This window comes from Lissotriton vulgaris, chromosome 3_1 (genome assembly GCF_964263255.1).
Source record: "Lissotriton vulgaris chromosome 3_1, aLisVul1.2, whole genome shotgun sequence".
Lineage (NCBI taxonomy): Eukaryota > Metazoa > Chordata > Amphibia > Caudata > Salamandridae > Lissotriton > Lissotriton vulgaris.
In genome coordinates this window covers 591,289,375-591,313,304 of record NC_141689.1, presented here as the reverse complement: position 1 = coordinate 591,313,304, position 23,930 = coordinate 591,289,375, and the positions used below count along the sequence as shown (strand labels likewise).

Sequence of the window (23,930 nt, the reverse complement as noted above, 5' to 3'; positions counted from 1 at the left end):
AGCAAATCAAGTGCAGGACAAAATCAATTACATCAAGAATTACAAAATATATAACTCTATTATAAAATCTTTAACAGACATATTAGCAATGATTAAATAATCATAATTGTAATAGTGGAATATCAGAATCCAATAACACAGCTCCAATGCATCAGGTCCCACACTCCTATACCATAAAAAACATTAATTCCTTCAGACACTCCCAAGATTCACCAAACTGACCCATACCTCAATCACACAATTCATATCACACTCTGTAATAAAAACAGCACAAAAACGCCAAAAGATGGTCAGGTGACAGTATGGAGCAAGTCATCATAGTGGTGGGGGTAGGGGTAGATGCGATCCAGCTGCCCCCTCACGAACAACACCAATAAGCGTTTCGGTGTGTTGCCCAGCCGGGGCTACACCTTCATCAGGGCGAAAGTGGACAATAAGGGGTGGGACAGGACACCCGGGGCAAGAAAAAAAAGTAAGACGCCACAACTCGGTACAGCAGAGGAGGCACTGAGAGAGAAGCCTCAAAAGATGCAATATATTCACTCACCTCCGCGTTAATTTAAGATGGCTTCTGAACAACACGTTCCTGAGATTCTCTTTCTTTCAGGACAGGCAGGGCACTAAAGTTTCAACTCGGGCATCAGCTTGCCAAGGTTTCAGTCACAGATTCAGATAAAATAGGCAGATACCGCTCAACGCTGAGGCTCAGGCGATCCGCCTCCACGCTCACAGATAGTTCCTAGTCTCGCCTGAAAAACCAGACTAGGAAAGTTTGGAGGCAGTGGTGGCCGGGGTGGAGGTGGACTGACCCACCCCTGCAGGTCCCACGTGTGCTGAGACTGTAGCTGCTGCAGCCTGTGGCTCTGAAGCGAAAGTGTTGGGGCGCCCTTTCCGTGGCCATGAAAGGAGCGCAAAGCAAAAGGCGGAGGAGGATGAGTGGCCGAAAGGTCCAAAGACTTGGGCGTAGCCCGCAAGTCCTTAAAGCGCTCCAACGCACTGTCAGCCTTGCTGCCAAAAAGGCGAATGCTATAAAAGGGCATATCCATCAGGGTGTTCTGGACATTGCCCGAGAAGCGAGTAGTCTTCAGCCTGAAGTGACAGCGGAGCGTCACTGGCGTAGGAATCGCCCTGCCCAGCAAGTCGGCGGTGTCAAGGCCACATCGTATTGTGATCTTTGCCGCATCTCTCTCTTCAGCAATAGCTTTTGAGAGCACTGTCCGGGCCTCCACCGGACACTTAGGCAGCACCTGCGCCACCGTATCCCACACAGAGTGGGAATAACGGCCCAAGAGGCATGCAGTGTTCATAGACCGCAGCCCTGAACTGGCGGAAGAAAAAATCTTCTTCCCAAACTGTTCCAGTCTCTTGGATTCCCTAACCGGAGGTGTGGTAGGGAAGGCGCTTTGGGACGTAGAGGCTTGGGCAACCAAGCTCTCAGGAGTGGGGTGTTGGGAGAGAAAAAGGGGGTCAGCTGGGCGATACAGTCAGGCCACGTTCCTATCCACACGAGCCCCTGTGTTGGGCCTGGACCAGGTACCCAAAAGAACGTCCGACAGTGCATCATTAAAGGGCAGCAGTGGCTCCGCAGAGGTAGCCGCCGGTTGAAGCACTTCTGTCAGGTTAGTCCTGATGGCCACTGTAAGCCCCAGTAAAGGCAGGAGGTTTGCCGTAATCTGGAAGTGAGAGATAACTTCTTGGGACAAGCCCACCTTCAACAACCAGTCGTCAAGATAAGGGGAAGACTGGAACTGCTGATCTCCGCAAATGGGCTGTGACCAATGTCATCACCTTGGTGAACACCTGAGGGGCACGAGTGAAGCAGAAGAGGAGCACAGTAAACTGAAAGTGTTCATTGCCCACCGTAAACTGCAGGCAGCAGCGATGGGTAGGCAGGTCTGGGATATAGAAATAGAGGTCCTGCAAGTCCAACGCGACCATCCAGGTTTCCGGATCCAGGGCAGACAGGACCTGAGCAAGGAAGAGCATCTTGAACTTCTCCTTTTGAGGAAGTAGTTGAGGGCCCTGGGGTTAAGGATAGGATGAAGGCCTTGGTCCTTTTTTGGAACCATAAAATAGCGAGAATAGCACCCACAGCCTATTTCTGGCCCAGGAACCTTCTCTATAGCTCCTCGTGGAGTAAGGCAAGGCGATCCACCATCAGCCGATCGTATGTTGAATGGATGGAGGGAGGGGTAGTCTCGAAAGGGAGAGAGTAGTCCCTTGGGACTACTCAACTCTGCAACGCCCACCTGTCCAAGGTGATATCTTGCACCTGGAGGAGGTGATGACGTATCCTACCACCAACTGAACATCCATGATTTGGAGGGATCAGATAAGGAAGGTTTTGCGGTGGAGGAGGGGGTTTGTGACTTGACACTACTTCTGGCCAGCCAACCCACGAGGTCAGGCTAACCGCATCCACAGCCCGGAGAGGTTACTGGGCTCTGGTTGGAATAGGGTTGGGGTGGTTGTAACTCCTTCTGTAGCTGCGAAAGGCGCAGGCAGGCCGGGATGATGTGATAAGACCTAGGGACTTGGTCGTTGCCCGCAAGTCCTTAAAGCGCTCAAGCGCTGCATCTGCCTGGTCTCTGAAGCGATGTGAGCCATCAAAGGGCATGTCCGTAAGGTTAGCTTGGATATCCCCCAAAAAGCCAGACATCCTTAGCCAAGCGTTGCGCCTAACAGTCACATTCGAGGAACTCGCTCTGCCTAGCGAGTCTGTTGTGTCTAAGCCACATCGTAAGGCAAACTTTTCTGCAACTCTTCCGTCTAAAACAGCTTGGGAGAGGAGAGCCCGGTCCTCCACCGAGACTCTTGGCAGCAACCGTATCCCACAGCGAATGGGAATAATGGTCCAAGAGTCATGCTGTGTTTACCAACCACAATGCTAGGCTGATGGAAGAAAAAATCTTACCAAAACTTTCCAGCATTTTGGATTCCTTGTCCGGGGGTGCAGAATGGAACGTGCCACGGGAAGTGGATGCTTGGACCACCGAGCTCTGTGGGGTGGTAATGGGCGGAGAGGAAAGCTGGGTCGCTTGGTGCAAGGCAGTGACGGTGGGCAATGAACAAGTTACCTACCTTCGGTAACGAGGTATCTGGTAGAGACATAGTCTAGCCACAGATTCCTTAACTTAGAATATCCCCAGGCTTCAGACTGGTCTGGAAAATTTTTGTGTAGCAGTACCTCTGCGTGCCGGGGGGCGGCGCCCTGAAGTCGTCCATAGACATGACATTAGCGGAGCCATATATGCCCCGTCCCGGCGCGCCAACAGAAGAATTTTCCGTGTCAGAACGTGAAGCCACCTCCTAAAACTGTGAAATATGGGAACAGTAGGCGGAAAAAGAAAAAAACAAGGTATGGTGAAAAACATCACCATAGAAGGACAGTGCCATGCACCGTATAATGTAAACTGAGGGAGGGAAAAGAATAGGGCACCACTCTGAGAGGGACCCCCGCAATTGTTAAGTCCAAAACCTCCCCCGGAGGTAGAAAAAGATGCAGAGCAGAGGCAGTATTCAAACCCTTGGCCTGTGTGAGCTTGTGCCACCAGAGGCACAAGACTTACCACTGAGCAATAGCTCCTTGATGAACCGTCACAGCAGCCGACAGAAAGGCTGCATCCACAATATACAACAGTGAAGGACAACCCGTCCAGAACCCAGGAGTAAGGACAGACTACCATAAGGTGTCACCCAAATGGAGATGTCAGATCCGAATAAGGGACCTACTGAATGCAGCTTTGTCAGAGACTGCAACCGCTAGAGTGCAGGGGAGGCAAGAGACCTCAAGCGGTTGAAGAAGATAGTAGGGAAGGACGGGGGAGGTAGAAGGATTTAGACTCACATCGGGCGTTAAAGAATCTGCGGCTAGACTATTTCTCTACCAGATACCTCGTTACCGAAGGTAAGTTACTTGTTCATCTGATAGAGACGTCTAGCCGCAGATTCCTTAACTTAGAATAGATACCAAAGCAATACCCCCAGAGGAGGCGGGACTGCGATTGAACCCACTAAGGTCCAGAGAGAACCTAGCCATCAATAACATGACCAAAAGAGTGTCGCCAACTAAAGGGCAAAACACAGTGGGGACAAAAATGACAGCGCAGCCAACCACCAGACCCCTATGCCCTGAAGAGAGCGGGAATCAAGGGGAGGCTATGTAGGAGGGTGGATACCTGACTATGTTTGCCCCCAACTTTTTGCCTGGTGTTTTGCTGGTTGTCCGACTTAGTTGACCTGGGACCCTGCTATTCAGGGCCCCAGGCCTACTGCTATCTCTGTAAAATGGATTTCATGTACCTTAGGTGCATATACTAATTGGTACTGGGCCACCTTATCAGACCCTGTAACTCAGGGCATAGGTGTACCCAGGGCCTACCAGGGGCTGCAGCATGTATTATGCCACCCCTGGCTGGCCATCTAAATCGGACACAACTGGCTGCACGACAGCTGGGGCAAAGTGGTGTAATCACCCTTTGCTGTAGATATAGTATACCTATATCTAACCCTAAAATAGACACCTAGATTCCAATCAGTCACTCCTATGGCAGGCCTTAACAATCCTGAAGGCAGAGTGCGTGGAATCATGTGAGATGGTGCTCTGGCATGAGCTGAGCCCGTCTGCAGCTTGCGGAACCAAGTCCTAATAGCTGTTTTATGATAACGCGTACCATATACTCTTAAGTGCATTATAATCCTCGCGGTTATTTGCTATTTTTGGTATCGCTTTATCAAAACATGTCGAGTAAGGTGTCATACGAATTGGAATACTAACCCCTCGCCAATTCTGGCGACAAGGTTAGCATTCCACCCTTCTAGAGGGACACGACATGTATGTAACTGAGAACCCCGGTTAAAGTTAACTCGAGCCTCAGCATCACAAAATGGATGCTGCCACCACAGACACAAGTCTGACCTCCTGCTGCTGGGAGTCCTTCCAGCGAGGGAGGCTTGGACAAAGGGTTTCCTGTCAGGGGCGGTGCTAGCACCATCCCAGACAGGGTTTTGTGTATCCTGGGTAGGCAGGGCTTTAGAGGAAGGTGACTGCAAGTGGCACCCCGGTGCTCACTATGCATCTGCCGGCTAGAACCAGTTCCAGGGGCACACCAGCCCCTGAGCTGGGGAAGGTCCGGCATGGGAGAGGGGTGTAACTACCCCCCTTCCTGGTCCCACCCATGGGCAGGACCTAGTCGCGTGCCAGCCCCTTTTCCTAGTATAAAGATAGGAGCGGGCCCCCTTCCAAATTAGATCATCTTTGAATCCTGAAACTACTTTCTACGAAAGGAACTCTCGACTTCTTCTCAAGATTTCTCCCTTGTGACTAAGGAGTAGTCACCCTGCACCCGCAGGCACCATCTAAGAACACTGCGGTTTGCTGCACGTCCTTCCTCAGGAATCCGACCGACCAGCACAACGAGACCTGGCTTCCCTGGCACCTCTGACCTCTACCTACATCATCAGCCCAGTTGAGATCCGTGGGTGTGACGAGACCTCGAGGGACCGGCCATCTTCAGAACTGCACGACGCTTATCCAGCACGACCGCCGAGGGATCCTCGAGGGAGTGCTTTGGGGTTCGAGAAGCCCTAACCCTGAGCCGCTCCAGCACCGAAGTCCAGCCCCCCAGCATCCACCAGATCTGCGTGGGGCCCTTCTGCTCTTTGCTGCTCACCGCGTTGTCCGGCTACTTGCCTGCTGGCTTGTGGCCCTCTTGACGACGCTCCACGACGACACCGCTGGTCTGGTTGCTCAAGACTGGCCCTTGCTCCCCTCCAACAGAGGAGCACCCCGGACCCTCCTGGTCCACTCCAGACACCATTTTAAGTCCACCGCGTGGGCTTGCATTTGCCAAGACTTGTTGCCCCAATCCTGGGCCCAGCGACGTCGACAGCAGATACCATTGTGGGACAGCTCGCACCTCCATCCTGGTCGCCGACAACGCCTCCTGGTCCGTGAGACTGCAGAGCCCAGCGTCGCCCACTCACCTGGTCGGGTGACTCCATCCGGTGCCATCCTGGTGCCCATCTAATCACTGGCTAGTGATTCAGAACTTGGTCCCCTCTGCTTACAGGTGTCTTCCATCTTCGATCCAGGCTTGGATCCCTCCGAATCTCTTCACTGGTCGCCTGCCAGCAACTTCTTCTTTCAGGCTCCATAGACTGCAACAAGGATTTCCGACGTCTTTCCAGACCTATGCATCCGCAGCCCCTGGGCTAGGTAAACTCAGCATTTCGGTGCTCCAGCATAGCTTTGCTATCCAAAAGTCCAGATCCTTTTTCGTTTCAGCTATATCTAGTCGGATTCATCCGATAACACTAACGTTACGAAATCTAGCATCCATAGACTTTGTCCCGCATCCCGCGTGAGAGTGCACACTCTGCACCCGATCTCCCTAGGCCTCCTGCTAGTAATCTGAAGGTTCAGTAGTCAAGTCCTAGCGATCCCAAAGCCTATTAGAGTAGTACTTACCAGCTAGTAATTTCGCATTCCACTTTTAGAGTATATGGTTTTTCGTGCCCCTCGGGCATTTGTGTAAATTGTGCGACTTTGCGTATTTTCCTAAGAGCTTTGTATTGTGCTTAGCGCCCTGTCCTCATAAAGAGTCCAGGGCTGTTGTGTTCTAAATAAATATACATTATTTTCATAACAACTTGTGTGGTGTCCTTTCACTTGGTGTTCAAGGGGTATATGTGATGGTATAACAGCTGGCTTAACACGCCCTCTAGAGTCTAGCCTAAAGACTGCTCTTGTCCATGCTACTAGGATAGCTGGTCTACGGTTGACTTACAACCAATCATCAATAAGGGTTATTTGGACTGATACATAGTGATCACTAGAATAGTGAGCACTGCATATCAGGCCAACTTCTCACAGGCTATGGCACCACAGCCCATCCAGAATAACACGAAAACCCCTATATGTAGAGGGGATGAGAGAAGGGGATGAGAGAAGGAAAACACTAAGTCAGAACGCGGGTGCCTGAGAGAAAAAAATGCCAAACTTCGAAAGAAGACAAGCAAATGGGCATGAAGGATCTGCAGGATCCAAGGTGTCGACAAGAAGTCAGAGCTATCCCCAGCTAAACAACTCTAACAGCGTAAAACACTGTTGAACCTGATCCTGTAAATATACGTAGGCAGCAGGATACTGACCCCTGCCTAGCAAGGGCCGATATGGAACAAAAACACACCCAGTAATGAGACTGGCGTGATAAGGGGATTCAGCACCTCGCAAGAAGTGGAACTGAACCTATGGGCCCAAAAGACTGGTAAGTGGTATGGTGGAGAGAGCGCGTACCACCCCTGCATGTGTGAGAGCATTGAAAGGATGCCCATACACGACCAGAAGGACGCTCATACGTGGCCAGAGGATGCCTGTAGCACCATAACAGAAGAGCACCAGGAAGAAAGACCGCAAGAACAGCTGAGATGCGCACAATAGCAAGAAGGCAACGGGCCACAAACGCCAGAGAAGAGCTGGTGATGTAAGAGGACAGTGCCACGTCCAAGGCAGGAAAGCCCGTACAAGCCATTAGGAAGATCATGATGCAGAAACAGCCTCAAGAAGATGCCGAAACCCAGCCAAACCCAGGGACTAGGGTACGCTCAAAAGTACCTGCATGTATACAGAAAGTGGAACTAGTCCAGGCTATAAGCAGCGTCTGCCTCCGGTCCGGTAGAGAGCGTAGTCCCCTCGCAGGACAATTAGAAGAAAAGGCGAGCCTAACAAGGGAGTACTCAGGACCAACTCACGGGTCCTAGAAGTCAGGAAGAGCGGAGTTCAAGGAGAACCGGCTACACGAGTTCGCCACATTAAGAATGCCAGCAGAACGTAGAAATCCCTGCGTGGAAGCAGCTGAGATGTGGAGAGAACTGCAGGCGAATAAGCCAAAAGGCCATAACAATCGTATAACAGAGGCCCACGGCAACTCCTTACCGGCGAGGACAACCCAGAACAGGCTGACGTCCAAGAACCGGACCATGTGACAAAAAGCATGATACCAGGCCATGCGAGGTAGATACTACATAGCATAGACCTGGACCAGGAGTGGAAGCAACACAGACAACTGAGTGATGTGACCCTGCGGGAAGCAGTAAAGGGGTATATGTATCCCAGAGGGAAACCCATAATAAAATAATACCAGCCAATACTCCACAAAGGGCAAGGGTCAACCCCTGGCAAGAAGGGGGGTCCTCTTGGCGAAACAGACAGTTAGAGGACTGAAAACAAAAACAATCAGCCATACAGCTATACAGGCCATACAGAGACACCAACCTGTCTCTGATAAAACCCAGGCTCTTAAGGAAGACCCACAACCAAGAATAAAGTCAGTTAGTGACACGGCAGAATTACAGTAGCCCTAACAGAAGCCTGGAAATCGCAGAGTCTGCGTGGGACCCAAAAGGTCTGTTCCGTTAAACGGCATGTCTTGGAGGCTCTCCCGAATATTATCAGGGAATCGACTGTCGCGAATCCAGGCATGGCGGCGCAAAGCCACCGACCGTGCAAGAGCACGGCCCACAGAGTCTGTGGTATCCAGGGAGGAGCGTATTGAAAAAATTGAAAAAAGCTCCGGACGCAATTCCTCCGGAAGGGAAGGAAGGTTCTCGACTCTGCAAAATCCCTCAAATCACACTGGATAAGCACCTGAACATGCAGAATCGTATTAGCAATTTAAGCAGGGGGCTAAACACCAGATGAACACCCTAAGGAATCTAAAACCTTTCCCTGGACAAGAGGACCTCAAGATGGCAATGCATGCTCTGGTGCTGCCTAGCCTACTCTATGGTAGTTCCAAGGTCTGTGGACCTCCCAAATATAGCTTGGCCCCTCTAAAAGCCTTCATTAATACTGCAGCTAGACTGCTCACTGGTTCAATGAGAAACAAGCACATCATCCCTAGCCTCAAATCCCTACACTGGCTGCCATACGAGGTCAGAATACAGCTAAAGATAGCCTGCATGACTCACAAATCCCTACATCTCAAGACTCCCACGTATCTGGTAAAAACCTAGAACTGTCTGGAGGTTGCAGACAGTCAAGAAGTGCAAGCTCAGGGCTCTTAAAACCACAGATCTTTCACAAAATGAGAACAAGTCTCAGAGCCTTATCAGGCGCTGCTCCAAAGATCTTGAATTCTCTTCCTCCGGAAATCTGACGAATTTCTTCGACGACTACCTTTAAAAAAAGTCCCAATGGCTACGTTTCTGCCTTAATCAGCTCTGGCCCACTGCTCATTGAATACCACCTGACTGACAATAAGATTGTTGGACACCTTTGAATCACAGTACTCGTCTGCCATGCTCATTTTTGTAGCGAAGATTATCGAATTTTCTTTTCCATGGCCTGTAACCCACATACTTAACTATGTTGCACGACTTTTTTGTTGCATTATGTATACTCTTGTAATTCCCGTCCAAATTGTAAAGTGCGCTGATACCCACCTGGGTCAAGTTTGCGCTATATAAAACTTCCAAAATAAAATAAGAAAGAAAAGAACTGATGTCAGCGCGCCAGGACGGCGCCTACGTAGGGGATGCGGACATCACGACAACGAACCAGACGCTTGCAACGTCATGTGGAGTCGACTAACGCCACCTATTGGCACGCAGGGATACTGCTATCAAAAATCTTTCGGATCCAGCCTGATGCCTGAAAGTTCAAAAGTAAGTAATCTCCATCAGACATCTAGCTGTTTGGAAGGACGCCATGAGGAAGAAAAATGCTACAGAAATTCTATATTGCAATACAAATCCTGATGACACTTTAATGTGTTTCAGCAGACACTTAAGCTTCCATGAACTGAATGTAACATCCTGAGAGCAGTGGCTTACCTCGTGGTTTTATCTATTACCAAAATGACAGGATTCGCGAGAATTATTTCTAGTTACTCCATAGATCAGCATTCATGAATTTGTTTTGCTACTTTTAGATGGTGTCTGAATCTTCAATTTTCAGATGTTTCTTTGTTGGTGACCCATATTCAAGGACATTATTCTACCCCTCCCACATACTAGAGCTTGAATACAAAATCTTCCACTAGATGTTCTATTCCAAATTGTATCCTGAGGGGTCTCTGAACTTCTATATGTGAGGAAAAAATACAGAACATATTTGCACATTTGTATTTGCTGTAGGGTGCGGACAACTGCTTTCCTGGCATATTTGTGTTTGTGATTTTACTAATGTTACAACAAGCATTTGCAATGCAATGGTCTCGGCATCATTAAAGGTAGAGCTATTGGCATTGCTCATGACATTTTTTTTCTTTAAATCAAAAATAAATGGGCATTGTCATTAACATTGCCAATACACAGCACTCTGCACTCAACAGCACACAATGCTCTGCGCACTCACCACTCTGCGCCCTCACCACTCTGCGCCCTCACCACTCTGCGCCCTCACCACTCTGCGCCCTCACCACTCTGCGCCCTCACCACTCTGCGCCCTCACCACTCTGCCCTCACCACTCTGCCCTCACCACTCTGCCCTCACCACTCTGCCCTCACCACTCGGCACTCACCACTCGGCACTCACCACTCGGCACTCACCACTCGGCACTCACCACTCGGCACTCACCACTCTGCACTCACCACTCTGCACTCACCACTCTGCACTCACCACTCTGCACTCACCACTCTGCACTCACCACTCTGCACTCACCACTCTGCACTCACCACTCTGCACTCACCACTCTGCACTCACCACTCTGCACTCACCACTCTGCACTCACCACTCTGCACTCACCACTCTGCACTCACCACTCTGCACTCACCACTCTGCACTCACCACTTATCCACCGTTCCCCTCGCCCCCCACCCACCCCCTCAATTAACTGCGCATGTTGCATACAAACTGCACAGAGCAGACGTACTTTTTCGTCGGGCCAAATGCTTCCATTGTAGCTATGAGTTCGACTTCAGCATGATTGCAAAACGCTAAAATAAGTATAAATTGAAGTGTGCAGAGGTCCTGAGGCACTATGGGTGGGGTGTCGAGCACAGCAGGCCCGGGGGCGGATCTAGTCCAAACTTTAAACATAAAAGGCCACTCGCACAACAGGTTGGTTGTATGTGCCTTTAGTGGACAGCGTTAAAATGCAGCCTGCATCCCGATCTCCTGGGCTTGTGTTGGACACGCCACAAAGGGTCACGGCTATGTGAATATTCGCCATGCCTTTCCCACGCTCAACGCCGTTTTAAATTCACCCCTAAACTAACTGGCACACGTGGTGCAGAACGTGGGAAAACACAGAAGCCCTTGTTTCACATGGACAAAAGCATTAAATGTGCTGGAGAAATACCTTAACGCATTTTAATGTGACGCAAAATGCTCAAGGGTTTTAAAGAAAAAAAATCCCGATAAGTTTTTAAAGAGAAATTCCCAATAGGCCATACGTTTTCCATGAATTAATATAGTTAGTAAATGTCTAAAATAAATTATTGTGGCTGCAATTTTTTAATTTTTTTTTGGTGTGGGGGCAGATAAGTGAAAGCCCTGCTTAAGCCCAACCTGTTTGCAGTTTTCTTGCGCGGCCGCCCCGGAAGTCAGGCACGGTCGCCTGTGACGGGGGCGGGGCCACGTTCACACCGGAAGAGGAGGCAGGCGGAGTCGTAGCGTCTCGCGGCCCGGGGCTCCTGTGAGCGGTGTAGAGCCCCGGGGCCGCGCCAGCAGGAGGTTGGGCGCCGCGTGCTGAGGTAAGGTAGGTGCACGTGTGTGTGTGTGTGTATGCTCGTGTGTGTGTGTGTGTGTGTATGTATGTGTGCGACGGTGACGGCGGGGGAGGGGGAGGGGGGGGGCCTCGGTGCACTTGTGTGTGTGCGCGCGTGTGTGTTTGAGTCAGGGGTGGTGTCTCTGTATGTATGTATGTGCGTGCGTGCATGGGCGCGTGTGTGTGTGTATGCGCATGCGTGTGTGGTGCTTGCGCTTCCCAGGAGACAGCGCCTGGCCACAGCGCGCGTTCCAGTTACAAATCGCCTGGAAGGATGCGCGTGGCCAGGACTGTCTCCTGGGAATGATAGTCGCTGACAAAAGATCTCGGCGGAGACGCGCTTCCGCGCGTTGACGCCGAGAACTAAAAAGGAAAATGTTCCATTGGTGGTTATTATGTGAAAATAAACTGTCCACTGTATTTCGGTTCAATAAAACATGGCAGTCTCACCTGCTGTGCGCCTCGTTCATTGCTGAGTGTCCGAAGGTCATCTGAATATGTAACACACATTTCGTGCAAAGCTGCTAGATCGCGGGGTAAGTCAGTTCGTGTAGGTTCTGTAGTGTCTGGAAGCTCCGGTACATTCTTTAAAAAATAATAATAAATATTACAACTCCTAGTCTTTAGTGAATGAGCAATAACACATTATCTTTATATCTTAAAAATAAGCTCCGCTCCTTTCCTCTCTACAGACTTGGAACTCCACTACAGCAGGTCAATTTTGAAAAGAGGACTACTGCACCAGCATGGCACTCTTTTGTCAGAACTCCAACTTAACTCCTGGGGTTGCAAAAACCTCAACCTTTGTTTGTGAGAGGTTTACACACGCCAAGAAAGACTGAAGTACAGCAGATCATTATAAGTATGTGGGACGTTTGAGGAGGATGAAGGAAAATAAACCGCACGAAGGTCATTTCTATTACTTCTTTCTTCAACTCCCCTATTTAATGTGGTGGACAGAACATAATAAAAGAAAAGAAGCATAAAAGGATATGCAGTACTTCTTGAGCAGATTACTTACCAGTAATTTTCATTTCACTGAGTCTAGCTCTATCCTTACAGCGTCAAATGTTATCATGGCCTTTGATTTGTTTTGTAGGTTTTACTACTATCAGTTGCTATATTGTCATTAAAGAGGATAAAGGTGCTGGTTCAGCATATTGGACATTTTTCTTGAATTCCTAAACACAGAAAAACCCCACATATGTGCAGGGTCTCGAAAAATATTTTTAAAGAGAAACCTCTCCACAAAATATCAACAGCCATCTTAAAGGTAAAGATTCTTGCTTTTTGTTCAAACAATTAGATTAACACAGACAAATGGTGTCTGATAGTTTCTATGGGAATCAGAAAGGCAGAGCTAGGATTGGCACTTTCGGGTTGAAATTGTTAGCTTTTAGGTCTGTGATATTCTTTAGTGTGCTGATAATCTGATCCAAGGCAAACAGCCTATTGGGGCTACCTGGGTTTGAATATGAAAGAGGGGGACTTTTTCAGTGAATCTTGAGTCAGTGGGGGAGGTGTGCATGGGCATGATGGTAGAAAGGCTCTGGAGTGGTGGTGGAAGTGGTAAGTGGGCTGTGCGGCAAAGGAGGAGCATGTGTGGAAGAGGACATGTGGCAAAGGAAGAGGACGTGTGGCAAAGAAAGAGGACGTGTGGCAAAGAAAAAGGACTGGTGGCTCTGTCCCGGCACTTAATTGGTGCCAGCTCTGAAGAAGGAATCTTGGTAGCCGGTTCCTGCTCGAACCTTGTTTCCTCCTTTCAAGAAAAAGGCTCCAGAGGTGGTGGGGATTTTGCCATAATTTTGCCTGTGAGTGGGTGGATAAACAGGTGCTTTTGTCTGGCATCCAGTTCCTGTTGGAACCTCTCCAGGATCGAAGCGGTGAGGTTTTTGTCTCGGGCATCAATGGAAATTGGCTTCAGCTACAGAATCTTGGGTGCCAATGGAGCTGTTAGCAAGGACATTCAGTGTTCAGTGCCCTTGGAACGTACCAGACTCGAAGCTTGCCAGGCTGCAAAGTTATTACACAATCGAGAGGCAACAAAGCAGAGTACATTTACACAAATTAGTACAAAGAACATGAAAAGAAATGAAACTAGAAAATCCTTTAGTTGTGTATCTTAATCAATTACTTCTTCACTGAATATGCATAAGTGCAGCCAATGAGTTTCGTCTGGTTACAGGCTTCCTCACGGCAAGATCCTGTGTCAGATCGAGCACGCAGGAGAGAGCAGACATGGTGTTGCAATTGACACAAAAGTATTTAATCAAAGCTCTTGTAGCAGTAATCAAGTCCGGTGCGGGTATGCAAGAGAACAGATCTTTATGCCATTTAAGTAGGAAATGATGTCAATCCCTATAGGGGCCGCATTCAGCAAAGAGTATTCCAACCACCAGCATTCTGCGTTTGCGATATGCGAACAGACTCCCAGCAGCTGAAACCTGTTGGCTGCACTTATCTGTATTCTGTAAAGAAGAAATTGATTAAAGATACACAGAATCAACCACAGGATTTTCTGGTTTCATTTCCTCTTGATGTTCTATGTACAACCTTTTGTATATGTACTCTGCTTTGTTGCTTCTCGATTGTGTTTGAATGCATTTAATTAATGGCCATTTGGCAGCTGGTTATCAGAGGCGGGCAACAGTTGTTCAAAATATAAACAATATTAACACTTTTGGTAGGGCGGTGAACTGGTCTCTAAGTTGCCAATACTTATTCAAGTCTGAAGTTGGCAGGGGCCCTGGCTTGCCTTGGCGCCCATGCTCAAATCCAACTCCCTTGCTAGTGGTGAACCGCTTTGCATGGGAATTACTGTGTGCCTCCCGCTTGGTAATGTAGGCCTCAGAGGCTGAAGCTATACTCGTGGTCCTGGGTTTGGTCTTCATTTGATGGCCAGCACTTGGTGTTGGATAAGAATTCTGCATCTGTTGTTCTCCGCACTGCTCGACGACACCATCCCTGGACTCGCAAACAGTTGCACAAAGGGGTACTATTCACCAAAGATGTCTGTGGTGACTAGAGTGGTCTGCTGCTGCACCATCCAATGCCCAATGCCTTTCCCTTCAATACTAGAAGGTCTTTTGGATCAAAAGGTGAGGCAAGATGCATTATCGTGGTCATTGTGCAGGCTGCGACTGCACATTCTGGTGGTCTGCCAGGGGATAAGGGCAGGAGGCCGTTGTGCATGGGGCCCTTGGTGACGTCAGTCTGTTGGTGCCATCTCATCAGGGCGACAATGGTACTGGAGCTTGGTTGCATCTCACACAATATGAAAGAAAGGTAACTTAACAGACCTGATGAAAAACATGTTACTGAAAAGGTGAACTCTGAGACCTTTCTGTACACATCCGAGCATGATCAGAAAAAAAAAAAAAACATGGAGTCAGTGTCCAAGAGAAATTTGCATCAAGAGGAGGAGTAACGCCACATCTCTACTCAAGGGACATCTTCGAACAAAAACAACTTGCAAAGGTCCAAGCCCAAAACCAGATTGCAGGAGAATGCTAATTATGCGTTATCTAAAGCACATATGCTGCTACCACCATGGAATTCTGCTTTACATGTTGTCACAAATGCACACCAGGGACGGGAGTGAACCCACTTATTCCACATACAGGCTCCGTTTTGCTATAACTGGACAACAATTATGGTAGCATTTCTTCTGCAACTACAATACACACCAAAGTTACCATTGTCTTTTGAAATTGGGAAAAATGACTGCTAGGAACTACCAAAGGGTGGTCGATGGTGGTAAACTGGTCAAAGGCTATGTGTCCATGGTAGTTTAAACAGAACCTTAAGAATGCCCAAAAGACATACGTGCAGCCTCCTCTCTTTCTTAGATGGATGAGGTGGCAGAACAAATCTTAAAGCTATACACAGGGATTTCTTCGAAATTCTGATAACCTTGGGCACATACAGGAATAACTCAAGATACTGGTCTTCGAGGACAGTATATGCTCATAGTGGACAGCTCCTTCCAGTAAAATCAGCTGATCAATGGTAATACCTATCATTACTGTCCAAAAGCATATGTCGATCGCATCTCTAATTAACTTTACTGATCCCATACCAGCACATTTGTTCATATATGGTATGGCTTGGGTATTCTATGTCAGGACCGGAGGCTTCAGATTATGCTATATCTTCCTTCGCTTTATTAACATAAAGAAACCACAGCAGCTCAGGAAAAGATATAATAAGAACAAAAAATGCTTTAAACATAAAGCATTGACGTAATGTTCAACAAAAAATCAACAACTCCCAAGAGTCTCTTTGCATATAATAATAGTCCATAGTCCTTCGTCTCTGTCCATCATCACTATATAACCGGACTTCCCATCATCTTCCTCCTCTTTCTTCGCTGCTCCCGCAGCCAGATAAGTGCTTTTCTATTTCGACTTCTTTTTATTGTGATTGATTGTCTTGTGTGCGGTCTTTGGGGACTCCTTGCATGGTTTATTCCCTTTCAGAGTCCCCGGTTGCGGGAACGTTCTATCGTTCCTACGCGACTTTATTCCCACTTGTGTGCGGTGTGTACATAGACCGCAAGGGGGCGGCCTGTCGTCTCGCCGACCCTCCGGCGCGCCTCCGCAGTGCGAGGAGCCACGCCGTGGGGTCTGCTTGCGCAGGGGCGGACCCTCGCGTACCCCTCTGACACCTGGTGATCCGGGTCTGTACTTTACCAATTTGACGCCCTCTGGGGTCTGTATAGCGGTTCTGACCGCGTGAATCGCCCTCGGGCGAGATCTGTGCACCTCTTTCCCGTGTGTGGCCTAGCGCGCTTGAGGGGTACGTAGACCCGGTCCCGGCGAGGAGGGTCTGCGCGCTTGGGGGTTGGTGCAGCCCACCTGCCACGTCAGCTGGCCCAAAACGTGATCGCAGCCGCTGGGCCTGCCCACATTCGAGAACTTTCTCGGTTGCCGCCCTCTTGGGTGCCCCGCATTTGCCCCTTGGTTCCGAGATGGAAGGGGAGTACGAGGAGGAGGCCTGCCCCTATCTGCAGGATGATGAGTTTTATCAGGCGGTGGACAACTCCATCTATCGTTGCGTGACGGAGGTGGTAGGGCCCATGGAGGACCGCCTTTCTGCCCGCATCGTGGAGGAGTGTGCGAAGCTGGCAGCGGCACAGGTGCCTCCGTCCCCCGAACTCCTGGGGACGTCCGGCGGGTTGCCACCCGCTCCGAAGAGACCCCGTGGTGAGGGACCTTCATCGGAGGCCCAAGGCGTGGACAAGGGCGCTTTCGAGCGACTTCGCGACGCCTTCCTGGCTAAGGCGACGGCGGTGCCTCCGGCGCCCTTGGTGGACCCTGGCACTTCGGGCGACGTGTCTACTGCGCCCGCCTCCCCGATCTACGACTCTCCGGACACGGATGACGACGGGGAGTCGACCCGTTCTTGGCTTCCGGCACCTTCAGCGAAGGAGATGCCCCGAGACGAGTCGGGCATGCTGGACCCGGACGAGATCGTCCACCCCCGTTCCGCGGCCTGGGCCCCGGGGGAGACGGTGGCGAAGTTTGTCGCGGGCAGACTGCGCAAGCCCCTGGAGAAGGAGGCGAGGGGTTGCTTGCGCGGGGAATGCCCTCGGCCTACACTGGAAGGGAAAGTGGCCATGACACCAGAATTGGACCCCAAGATGGCCACCTTCCTGGCGAAATTCATGAAGGACCCCAGGAAGGGGATCGACCGGTCCTGGCGGGCCTGCCAGGACAAGCTGTTGGATGCGGTCGGGCCCGCCACGAAGATCCTCGATATGGCGGAGGAGGCCCGAGCGAATGGCACCGCCATTTCACCGGAGGTGCTCTCCAACTGGGCCCAGAGGGTGATCGTATTTTTGGGCAACGCCAACTGTGCCCTATCCACGGAGAGGCGGCGTTCGCTCCTTATCAAGCTGGATCCGAAGCTGGGGGACCTGGCCTCGTCGGAGGCAGGTGCCGTGGCCCAGGGTGGCCTCTTCGGTGAGCCTTTCATCCGCGAGCTGGGAAAGTTCGTGAATACGTTCACGTCGCTGGACAAGGCCCAGTCCAGCATCAAGAGGGTGTTCCACCAGCGTTTTTCTGGAGGGGCCGGTCGCGGCAGGGGCCGCGCGATCGGCCGTGGTCAGCAGACCAACAACCGTGGACAAGGCTCCGGAAGAGGTCAGTACCAGACCTCGGCCAACTACACCAACTTCTACCCCACCAGGGGACAACGCTATGGTGGCAGAGGGTTCAAGAAGAACTCCGGACAAGGAAATGCCCCCGGTAAGTGTACTTTGCTTAGATCAAGTGCCGATTGGGGGGCGACTGGCAAGCTTTTACGGGGAGTGGGAATTGCTCACTGCCGATGCTTGGGTTTTGCAAACTGTGAGAGGTTTCCATATAGAGTTTTACGACCAGCCAACTCAGGTGAGGCCCCCGCGCCCTATGGTTTTTGCAGATTCCGACGCGCGCTTGATAGACGAAGAGGTCTCAGACTTGCTGCGCAAGGGAGCCATCCGTCTATCAACGCGCCACCCACGTGGGTTCCTCAGCAACGTCTTCTTGGTAGACAAGACAGATGGGGGCAAGAGGCCTGTGATCAATCTCAAGGAGTTCAATGGGTGGTTGGTCTACCGTCACTTCAAGATGGAGGGGATCCACCTCCTTCGGGACGTGCTCCTCCCTCGGGATTGGATGGTGCGACTGGATCTCAAGGATGCCTACTTGGTCGTTCCCATCCACCCCCCTCATCGTCGTTTCCTACAATTCCTGTGGGACGGCAAGGTGTTCGAATTCACCGCCCTGCCGTTCGGTCTTTCTTCGGCCCCGTGGTGCTTCACGAAGGTCCTCCACCCGGTAGTGGAGTTTCTCAGAAGTCAGGGGGTCCGTATGATAGTATACTTAGACGACATCCTCCTCATGGGGCAGTGCCCAGAGGTTCTGGCGGGACAGCTGCGTCAAGCTGTCGGCCTGCTTCAGAGACTGGGGTTCGTCATCAACGGCTCCAAGTCGGTTTTGGTTCCCACTCAGCAGATCACCTTTTTAGGTTTCGTGGTGGACTCGGTACAGGCGGTCTTGAGCCTACCGGGTCGGAAGGTCGCAAAGATACGACACCTGCTTCGGCAGACGATCGCGAGGGATCGTACGTCACTGCGCCATGTCGCCAAGGTGGTGGGTCTTCTATCGTCCTCCATCCAGGCGATTTTCCCAGGCCCGCTGCACTACAGGGCTCTTCAACGCCTGAAGGCGCAGCATTTGCGCCGTGGGATGTGTTACGATCAGTGGGTCCCCCTCACGGACGAGGTGAAGGAGGAGATGTCATGGTGGCTGTCTCACATGGAGGCATGGAATGGGCGAGCGATCTTCGGGTCGGCTCCGGACTTGATCATAGAGTCAGACGCCAGCAGGTCGGGCTGGGGCGCCCGGTGCGGGGATTTTTCCACCGGCGGCGCCTGGTCGTCAGAAGAACAACAATTGCATATCAATTGTTTGGAGCTCCTTGCGGGCTCCTTCGCGGTTCGCTGTTGGACCAAAGATTCGGTGAAGGCTTGTGTCCTGCTACGGATGGACAATATTTCGGCGGTCCGGTATGTGAACCACCTAGGAGGTCCTCGGTCCCGCGCCTTGGCGGACTTAGCGAAGGACTTCTGGGATTATTGCCTGTCTCGTCACATTGCGGTGACGGCGGAGTATCTGCCAGGCCAGTGCAATCAGGTAGCGGATTGGCACTCTCGGCATCTCAGGGATGCCAGCCAGTGGAAACTGGATCCGGGAGTCTTCCGGTGGCTACACTCCCTTTGGGGCCCCTTCTCGGTGGACCTCTTCGCGTCCCGTCTCGACCACCAGCTGCCGCGGTTCTACAGCTGGAGGCCGGACCCTCTGGCGGAGGCCACGGACGCGTTCTTGCAGGATTGGAGTCGGGAACAGCCGTTTGCGTTTCCCCCGTTCTCCATGATCATGCGAACAGCGGCCCAAATACGCCGCCAGGGTGCGGAACTGGTGCTGGTTACACCGCTGTGGAGGTCTCAAGTATGGTTTCCGGTTCTTCTGGAACTTTCTTGGGATTTTCCAATCCTACTCCCCCTGTTTCCTCTGCTCCTGACGAGCCCGGATCAGGAACCTCACCCTCTCGTCATGCAGAACACTCTCCGCCTCGTGGCGTGGAGGCTCTCAGGAGACGCTGGACGCTCCCGGGCCTTTCGGGGTCAGCTGCGCACTTGCTCTCCAAAGCATGGGCCGATAGTACGACGAAGCGTTACAGATCCGCTTGGCTTAAGTGGATGCGTTGGTGTTTACGAAGGGATTTGGATCCCATGGTCGCCGGCCTTGTTCCTGTGCTGAATTTCCTGGCTCATTTGGCCGACGAGGGTTTAGCGTATAGGACGATCAATGCTATCCGGTCGGCGATTTCTGCGGGCCACGATAACATCGAGGGCCATCCGGTGGGGGAACACCCTTTTGTGTGCCGGCTTCTGCGAGCGGTTCGCCTCGCACTGCCGCCAGAACCCAGGTACTCCGTCCTTTGGGACGTCAATTTGGTTCTGAATCTGTTCCTGTCGTGGCCAGCGAATTCTTATCTGTCTCTTAAGGAGCTCTCGGCGAAATTAGCCATGTTGTTATGTCTGGTCTCTTGTAGGCGCGTCTCGGACGTGCGCGCGCTGGATGTTTCTGCACGCTTTTTCTCCCCGGATGGGGTTACCTTTACGGTGGGCCGACGCACTAAGACGTCGTCGCGTTCCATTTCCTATCCAGCCTTTACTGACACTCCTAAGTTGTGTGTCGTGCAATGCCTCAAAGCATATGAGGAGCTGACCTTGGATCTGCGCCCTCCGGGCGAGCGTCAGTTGTTGATTGCCCTGCGGAAGCCACACAAAGCTGTCTCCTCTCCCACTATTGCTCGGTGGGTGCGTTGGGTCATGCAGGAAGCGGGCATCAATACTTCTCTCTTTGGAGCACACTCCGCCAGGGGGGCCATGGCCTCTAAGGCATTCTCGGTGGGTGCTCGTCTGGAGGACCTTATGCGAGCGGCGGACTGGTCCTCGGATTCCACCTTCAAGAGGTTTTATTTTAAGCCGGTGGTGGATTTGGCTCAGTTGGTGGTAAGTAAGCTTTAAACTAGCATAATCTGAAGCCTCCGGTCCTGACATAGAATCGAAATTTGCCTAGCTTACGTAACGGTAAGTTTCAATTCTATTAAGGACACGGAGGCGAGGATTATCCCACCCGGACTACGGTGGTGTCTCTACCCACCCGTATTGCAGTAAGTAAAGCGTTTTCCTTTACGTTGTCGGTACTGTGTTGTTCACTGAATGCTCCTCGCCTTGTTGTCGCAATTTTCCTGGGCCACCTCGCTGATGCTGTTCCTTTTTTGGCAGGCAACGACGGTGCTAAACAGGACCAATGAGGCTTAAGCGTGATCTGCGCGAAGAAAGAGGAGGAAGATGATGGGAAGTCCGGTTATATAGTGATGATGGACAGAGACGAAGGACTATGGACTATTATTATATGCAAAGAGACTCTTGGGAGTTGTTGACTTTTTGTTGAACATTACGTCAATGCTTTATGTTTAAAGCATTTTTTGTTCTTATTATATCTTTTCCTGAGCTGCTGTGGTTTCTTTATGTTAATAAAGCGAAGGAAGATATAGCATAATCCTCGCCTCCGTGTCCTTAATAGAATTGAAACTTACCGTTACGTAAGCTAGGCAAATTTCGATTCTCATGTGCACAGCACATTCCTTCCTACTATTTGCAAGGGAAAACAATGCCAATATTTGGTAATTGTCTTTACCCTCTCTATCCTTTCTTTAGTTACACAGCTGGGTGACCAGAGTACTGTGTCCAAGATCCACTTTGAAATAGTTCACTATCTCATTGGACCAGTTAGGACTCCCTCAAGAATCAGTGTAACAGAACTTGAGATGGTGGAGCTTCACACTACTTAGAAGCCGGTTACAGTGTCCCCCAGGCAATGCACGGTGGTAGGTACAATGTAAAGTATTCCTTACAGCGTTTTTTGTAGCTTGAGGCTTGATGGTCAACCAGTGCAGTAGAGCCTGTGGCACTTGCTCACTGGTGATAATTCCTGGTCCCAATAGCCAGCCACCCTCTGATACGATCTGTAACACAGAGATGCAGGTCTGTTATGTGAGGCATACCCTGCTGCCTGTGATTATTCTTTCAATAGCTAGCTGCCTGTACTAGTGTATGCCCGAAGTCTTCTTTAAGTCTGCAGTTAACCACGACTATTACTTTGTTAAACACTCAAAGTGCTGATATAACAGTGAAATGAAATACTCTGAATTGCTAAAGCTAGCCACTTACTTTTAAATAACACCAGTGAGCTTCCAGATTATGCAAGAGGAATAGAGGTTATTATGTAGATGAAGAAAACTACTGAATCCATTTGCTGCAAAGCTGTGAACATTTGTTCCACCTAAACCAATTAGAGTTTGTCGAGATTCAAGTATGTGCTGACACCAATTTCTTTTTTTGAACCATCAAAATTATCTTGAATAAAAAACATGCATCACATTTCTACAAGAGGTACCTTGTCTGTGACTGTACTATATGCATTTGCCATTTTTGTTGCAGTAATTCTGGGGCATATCTAGAAAAGGTATCCTGTGCCACACTCTTACTATTTGCAGGCTCTACTATGAGCAGCCTCTTTGACATCAGGAACAAGCATTGACAAATACAATAGGTCTTGCCTATGAGAGAGCTGTTGGTTTGGGCAATGTGTTTTAGGCATTATGTACACAAATGAGACTGGCGTTCAGCATGGCTAAAAGTTAGTGGCATGGGTTGGGTTGTGGTGGAGTGGGGTAGGTTGGGTTTGGGCGGAGAGGGCCAGATTGGCGTAGAGTGGGGGTAGAATGGATTGGGGTAGAGTGGGATGGCATGTGGTAGATTGGATGAGGGGTAGATTAGAGGGGTAGATTAGAGAGGTATATTAGAGAGGTATATTAGAGAGGTAGATTGGAGTGGGGTATATCGGAGCAGGGTAGATCGGGTGGAATGGGATATATTGGGGTGGAGTAAGGTAGATTGGGGTAGGGTGCAGTGGATTGGAGTGGAGTATACTGGAGTGGAATTGGGTAGATTGGAGTGGGGTCAGTAGATTGGAGTGGGGAAGAATGAGTGGATTAAAGTAGGGTAGAATGGGAGTGGAGCAGGGCAGAGTTGAGTTCATTGGGGTAGACTGAACTGGGGCAGACTGGGGTGAAGTGGAGTAGATTGGGATAGAATGGGGTGGAGTAGAGTGGGATATATTGGGGTACATTGGAGTGGAGTGGGTTAGACTGCAGAAGAGTGGAGTGCAGCAGATTGGAATGGTGTAGATTGGAGTGAGGGAGAGTGGGATAGATAGGAGTAGAGAGCAGTAGACTGGACTGGGTAGATTAGGGTGGAGTGGGGCCGATTGGAGTTAGATAGTAGTGGGATAGTGTAGAGCAGGGTATATTGGAGTGAAGTACGGTAGATTGGAGTGAAGTGGGGAAGATTGTAATGGAGTTTGATAGAAAGGCGTAGGGTAGATTGGGATGGGTGGGGTGGATGGGGTAAATCAGGTTAGGGTGGGGTAGATTGGAGTGCAGTAAATTGGAGTATGGTGGATTGGATGGGGTAGACTGGAATAGGATAGTTTAGGGTGGAGCGGGGTAGACTGGAATGGAATGAGGTAGATTGGAGGGGGTAGACTGGGTTGCAGTGGGGTAGATTGGAGTGGGGTCGATTAAGCTTGAGTAGGGTAGAGTGGGTGGATTACAGTAAGATAGACTGGAATTGAGTGGAATAGATTGGAGTGCGGTAGACTGAAGAGGTATGATTGGAGTGGGGTAGTTTGGAATGGGGTAGAGTGGAGTGGGTTGGATTGGATTGGGGTAGAGTGGAGTGGGTTGGATTGGACTGGAGTGGAGTGGGTTGGATTGGATTGGACTGGGGTGAAGTGAATTGGAGTGGGCTAGGGTGGAAATGAGTACATAGGGGAAGATGGGGAGGGGTAGAACGAGGTAGGGTAGATTGGGTGGAGTAGATTGGAGTGGGTGGAATGGGTTGGGGTATATTTGAGTGGAGTGGGGTAGATTTGGGTCGATTGGAATGGAGTGTTGAAGAGTGGAGTGGGGTAGATTGAAGTGGGGTAGACCGTGATGGAGTGGGCTAGATTGGAGTGGAGTGGGCTAGATTAGAGTCGGGAGGAGTTGGATAGATTGCAGTGGAATTTGGAGTGGGATGGGGTAAACTAGAATAAAGTG

The 23,930-nt window shown here is 50.4% G+C and overlaps 1 protein-coding gene across 2 annotated transcripts in view; it reads right to left on the bottom strand.

The window, feature by feature from the left end:
- The window catches only part of RASA1 (RAS p21 protein activator 1), a 926,777-nt gene that overhangs the window by 46,215 nt on the left and 856,632 nt on the right, over positions 1-23,930 (bottom strand). For both annotated transcript variants that reach the window (XM_086960862.1, XM_086960861.1), the window contains one exon: positions 12,162-12,296. In XM_086960862.1, coding sequence (XP_086816988.1) covers positions 12,162-12,296 — 135 coding nt within the window. The remainder of the gene's footprint in view (positions 1-12,161; positions 12,297-23,930) is intronic.